At 37.6% G+C, this 6,543-nt stretch overlaps 1 protein-coding gene across 2 annotated transcripts in view; it reads right to left on the bottom strand.

Annotated features, from left to right (window-relative positions):
* AKAP9 (A kinase (PRKA) anchor protein 9) overlaps positions 1 to 6,543 on the bottom strand; it is a 172,310-nt gene that overhangs the window by 130,664 nt on the left and 35,103 nt on the right. For both annotated transcript variants that reach the window (XM_011989703.1, XM_011989696.1), the window contains exon 3: positions 2,253 to 2,297. In XM_011989703.1, the coding sequence (XP_011845093.1) occupies positions 2,253 to 2,297 (45 nt within the window). The remainder of the gene's footprint in view (positions 1 to 2,252; positions 2,298 to 6,543) is intronic.

A 6,543-nucleotide genomic window follows, 5' to 3' on the forward strand; every position in this document is an offset into this window, starting at 1 on the left:
GCACTATTCACAAGAGCAAAGACTTGGAACCAACCCAAATGCTCATCAATGATAAACTGGATAAAGAAAATGTGGCACATATACACCATGGAATAGTATGCAGCCATAAAAAAGGATGAGTTCATGTCCTTTGCAGAGACATGGATAAAGCTGGAAACCATCATTCAGAGCAAACTATCACAATGACAGAAAACCAAACACCACATGTTCTCACTCATAGGTGGAAATTGAACAATGAGAACACTTGGACACAGAGCATGGAACATCACACATGGGGGCCTGTCGGGTTGGAGGGATAGCATTAGGAGAAATACCCAATGTAAATGACAAGTTGATGGGTGTAGCAAATCAGCATGGCACATGTATACCTATGTAACAAACCTGCACGTTGTGCACAGGTACCCTAGAACCTAAAGTATAATAAATACATACATACATACATAAAATAATATTTAGAATGACAAAAAAATTAAATTAAAATTTGCTCTATTATCTCAATGTAAGAAAACAGCTACACAAATTTTAACCAAATTTCATGGGCATATATGGGATGGTCTGACCTACAGTCACTAGCATATAAAAAAACATTCACTTTAGTGTAAAGATAAAAATGCACTTTGTGGAACTCTGGGGTGCCACCAAAGATACAGGCAGTTTAAGCACCAAAGCATCTAAGACTTTCAATCAAGAAATACAAGCTATAGCCAGGCGCTGTGGCTTACACCTGTAATCCCAGCACTTTGGGACGCGGAGGCAGTTAGCTCACGAGGTCAGGAGTTCAAGACCAGCCTGGCGAAGATGGTGAAACCCCGTCTCTACTAAAAATACAAAAATTAGCCGGGTGTGGTGGCGCATGCCTGTAGTCCCAGCTTGGGAGGCTGAGGCAGAGAATTGCTTGAACCCAGAAGGCAGAAGTTTCAGTGAGCCAACATCACGCCACTGCACTCTAGCCTGGGCGACAGAGCGAGACTCCCTCTCGGAAAAAAAAAAAGAAATACAAGCTATTAAAAATTACAGCATTATGGAGGAAAAAAGGTTTTCAAATGCAATAATCCCTTGGTGTCTTCAAGGGAATTAGTTCTAGGAACTCCCCTAAGGATACTAAAATCATGAATGCCCAAGACCCTTAATGGCACAGTATTTGCATACAACCTGTGGACATCTGCCCATATACTTTAAATCACCTCTAAGATTACTATGTACTTAGTTGTTATACTGTATTTTTAAATGTTATATATTTTTTATGGTTGTACTGCTATTTTTAAATTTTTTTCTGAATATTTTCTATCTGTGGTTGGTCATATCCTCAAATGCAGAACCCAGGGATATGGGCCAACTATATGTGCCCCAAATTTAAAGTCACAAAAGCAGACTCTGAATTGTAAGCAGTGATTTTAAATCAAGATACTTACCATAAGGCAACTTAAGCCTAAATCAGGCACCAATGTATTTATTTAATGTTGGCTAATTATTTTCCTGGCCAGATTACTAGTAAGTATATTCCAACTTTTAAACACATTAACTTCTAAAGTAGCAGTTTTTATTGCTATAAGCAATCTAAAACAGTAAAATGTTCACTTAAGAACATGGAGAGTTTTTTTTTCCTATTAGAAACCTACAATAAATTGAGACTTACTGAATACACAGAGTTGCTAAACCATTCATAGAACAGAATAGTTTATAGTCTCCTCAAATTCTGGAGTAAAGAAATGACAATCACATCTAAAAGAATAAGAAAAAGATAACAAAATGACATATACTTTTGCCAACACATAAAGAAGGTATTTCCTAAAGTGGAAAAATACCTTGATCACCTAAAGTAAAAACTACTACTGAAACATTAATTTCAATAAACAAGTTCATATGACTAACTAGAATTCAAGCATTTATAAAAAAGCATTACTCAAAACGAAATATCCTGTCCAAAGTCTCAAAAAAATTTTGATACTTTTACTGTGCTAAATATGGATGCCTTGTAATAGTCACATGTCTAAGAAACCCAGTATCAAATACTTTCCAGAAACTAAAACAGACACCAAGCTATTCAACCAGACTTAAGACCTTAGCTAACAATCCGAAAAAAAAAAGTCAGTAATACATAATCCTCAGGTGCTAGTCACTTAACATTACATTTATAAAAATACAAGAGAAGTATGAGTGACAAGAAATCAAGTAGCAACAATCAATAATTTCAATAATAATGTAAAATACGTTTATTTATGATATTAGAAATCAATATAATTTAGTCTTACCTCTGAACTGTAGTCATCTGCTGTGGTTGAAATTTCACTTTCCAGCTAAAACAAAAATAAAAACCAAATATAATTATGACTTTTTGTGCTAAATATCATACTTTACTAAGTCATTGCTATTGGTAACATATGATAGAAAAGTCATATAAAATACCACTGAAAAACTAGTAAAAATTATTCAAATCTTTAAAATTTTCATTTAATTATAAATAACAATGGCAAAATAACGCAACTAAAATGTACCCGTAGGTATTTTTCTAAATATAAAAGTATCAAGAGGTACTTTCATACAGGGTCTCATATACATATCATTCGTAAGCCAAAAGTACCAAGTAAGACAAAATTCTTCAATCCTCATACAGTAGCCCCCTCTGTATAGTATGGCTTCCTATAATTTCATTTACCCATGGTTAACTGTGGTTAGAAAATATTAAAATGGAAAATTCCAAAAATAAACAATTCATAAGTTTTAAATTGTGTACTGTTCTAAGTGGCATGATGAAATCTTACTCTGTTCCATCCAGGACATGAATCGTCCCTTTGTACACCATATCCACACAGTATATGCTACCTGCCCAATAGTTACTTGGTAACCACCTCCATTATCAGATGCACTGTCATACAGTATGGCAGTATGCGGTATTGCAGTGCTTGTGTTCAAGTAATGGCCCCAAAGCACAAGAGTACTATGCCTAATTTATCAATTAAACTTTATCATAAGTATATGAGTAGAGTTCAGTACTATCTGTGGTTTCAGGTCTCCACTGTGGGTGCTGGACTATACTCTCAATATGGTTTGGCTGAGTTCCCCATCCAAATGTCATTTTGAATTGTAGCTCCCATAATTCCCATGTGTTTTAGGAGGGACCTGCTGGGACATAACTGAATCATGAGAGCAGTTTCCCCCATACTGTTCTTGTGGTAACGAGTAAGTCTCATGAGATCTGATGGTTTTATAAGGGGTTTCCCTTTTCCCTTGGCTCTCATTTCTCTCATGTCTGCTGCCATGTAAGAGATGCCTTTTGCCTTCCACCACGATTGTGAGGCCTCCCCAGCCATGTGGAACTGTGAGTCCATTAAACCTCTTTTTCTTTATAAATGACCTAGTCTCTGGTATGTCTTTATCAGCAGCATGAAAATGGAATAATACAACTATCCACAAATGAGGAGGAACTACTGTACCTCTTTAAAATGAAACAAAATCCTAAAATGCTACTGTTAGAAAAGTTCGGCCAGGAGTGGTGGCTCATGCCTGTAATCCCAGCACTTTGGGAGGCTGAGGTGGGTGGATCATTTAAGGTCAGGAGTTCGAGACCAGCCTGGCCAAAATGGTGAAACCTCGTCTCTGCTTAAAAAAAAAAAAAAATACAAAAACTAGCTGGGCGGTAGTGGTGCATGCCTGTAATCCCAGCTACCTGGGAGGCTGAGGCAGGAGAATTGCTTGAGCCTGGGAGGGAGAGCTTGTGGTGAACCAAGATCATGCCATTGCACTCTGGTCTGGGTGACAGAGTGAGACACTGTCTTAAAAAATAATAATAATAATTAAAATGAATCAATAAAAAAGAACAGGTCAATTTATCTGAAAGAAAAATTGTAACATCTTGATGCTAAAAAAAGTAATAACTAAAGAAAAAATAACCACCTTTGTTGTTGTAACACCTTTATAGTTTACAAAAGCACTTTTAAAGTCATTCTTGTTTCACTATCACATCCCTGGATTTGGGTATGAAGTGAGCAGCTTTTTCAAGCTTCCCTAAAAGAAGTAGTGGAAAGAGTCAAGAACAAATCCAAATTTTCTGACTCCAAAAGTACTATTTTCACTATTGACCTTCTCATCTAATCTAAGAATCTCATTTTAATGGTTAGAAAGGTGAGACCCAGAGAGTTTCACCCCTTCATTCAACAAATATTAACTGTCACTGTCTCCTTTCTCATCTACACCTATGGAAATTCTATTCAACATTCAAGTCCAAGTTCTAAAACTACCTTCTCCATGAAGTAGTAACCAAGGTCAAGAACAAAAATAAGCTTGCCTGTAATCTAAAATGCTATTAACAGTGGTTCCTAACTCACAAGATTCTCTTTTTTTTTCTTTTCAGACAGAGTCTCGCTCTGTCGCCCAGGCTGGAGTGCAGTGGCATGATCTTGGCTCACTGCAACCTCCACCTTCCAGGTTCAAGCAAATCTCCTGCCTCAGCCTCCCGAGTAGCTAGGATTACAGGCACACACCACCATGCCCAGCTAATTTTTGTATTTTTAGTAGAGACAAGGTTTCACCATGTTGGCCAGACTGGTCTTGAACTCCTAACCTCTAGTGATCTGCCCGCCTCAGCCTCCCCAAATGTTGGGATTACAGGCGTAAGCTACCGCACTTAGCCGAGATTATTTTTTAAATCTGAAACACTTTCATGATACAACCCCTCATATTCATTAAGTGCATATTGTGTACTAGAAATGGTAGTACTGAGAATTAAATGATGAATAAGACAGTTGTTGCATTCAAAATGCTAAAACTATAGAATAGATAACCCAAAAATATTGGTTTGTTATATTAAAAAAAGATAATACACCTTTGGGCCAAATCAAGCAGTAGAGTTGCCACGCTGCATTATTTTTAAAATTCCAGCTTTAATAAAACAAAAATTACAAGACATACAAAAAAAAAAAAAGGAAAGGATAGCCTATGCACAAGAAAAACAATGGCCAACAGAAACGGTCCCTAAGGAACACAGTTATTGTACTTAATAGACAAAGTTATTTTCAGTTTTGTCTTGTTTTTTGAGACAGGATCTCACTCTGTCATCCAGGCTGGAATGCAGTGGTATGATCACAGCTTGCTGCAGCCTCCACCTCTTGGGCTCAAGCGATTCTCCCACCTTAGCCTCTGGAGTAGCTGGGACCACAGGTGTGTACAACCATGCCCGGCTAATTTTTTTTACTTTTTGTAAAGACAGGATCTCCCTTTGTTGCCCAGGCTGGTCGCCAACTCTTGGGCTCAAGTAATCCCCTTGCCTCCGCCTCCCAAAGTGCTGGGATTACAGGTATAAGCCACCACGCCTGGCCAACAAAGATTTTAACTTGGCTATTTTAAATACAGTCAAATAGCTAAAGGAAATAAAATCTAAAAATGAGACCAAAAAAAAATTTAAATTGTAAGAACAACACCTCACCAAATGAAGAATATCAATAAAACAAAGAAATTATACAAGAATCAAATAAAAATTCTGGAGTTGAAAAGGAAAATAAATGAAAAAGCCACTGGAAGGACTCAGTAGTAGATCTAAGTAGGAGGGACAGAGAATCAGCAAACTTCAAGATAGATCAATTGCAATTATCCACTCTGAAAAATAGAAAGATGACTATATGTTAGACCATTTAAATACTCAAAATATTTTAAAAGACTGAATTTATATAATATAAAATGTGTGCTGTAACATATTTTGTCCCTGGTAACGGTTTTCATATTAAAGTCATTGCAAATAGACACAAAAAAAGCATTTAACAAAACTCAACACTCAGTTTGGGAGCACTGCCTCATGCCTATAATCCTAGCACTTTGGGAGGCTGAAGCAGGCAATCACTTGAATCCAGGAGTTCAAGACCAGCCCGGGCAACATGGCAAAACTCTGTCTCTACAAAAAAATATGCAAATTAGCTGGGTGGGATGGCATGGGCCTGTACTTCCAGCTACTTGTGGGGCTGAGGTGGGAGGATCGCTGGAGCCTAGGAGGTTGAGGCTGCAGTGAGCCATGAGTGAGCCACTGCATGCCAGCCTGGACAATAGAGTGAGATCCTGTCTCAAAAAACAATAAAATAAATGGCTGGGCACGGTGGCTAACGCCTGTAGTCCCGGCACTTTGGGAGGCTGAGGTGGACGTTATCACTTGGGGTCAGGAGTTCAAGACCACCTTGGCCAACATGGTGAAACCCCATGTCTACTAAAAATACAAAAATCAGTTGGGTGTGATGGCTCACAATCCCAACTACTCAGGAGGCTGAGGCAGGAGAATTGCTTGAACCTGGGAGGTGGAGGCTGCAGTGAGCTGAGATCACCCCATTGCACTCCAGCTTGGGCGACAAAGTGAGACTTTGTCTGAAAAAAAATAAATAAAAATAAATAAAAAATAAAAACCAAACAAAAAAACCCTCAACATTTCTTCATAATGAAAACACTTAATGAACCAGGAATAAAAGGGAACCTCCTCAATCCGATAAAGGATAGTTACCAAAAAAAAAAAAAAAAAAAAGCTAATATAAAACTCAATGGTTAAAAAAAAACCTGAATGCTTTC

The sequence above is a fragment of the Mandrillus leucophaeus genome, unplaced genomic scaffold, assembly GCF_000951045.1.
Source record: "Mandrillus leucophaeus isolate KB7577 unplaced genomic scaffold, Mleu.le_1.0 Scaffold1098, whole genome shotgun sequence".
Classification (NCBI taxonomy): domain Eukaryota; kingdom Metazoa; phylum Chordata; class Mammalia; order Primates; family Cercopithecidae; genus Mandrillus; species Mandrillus leucophaeus.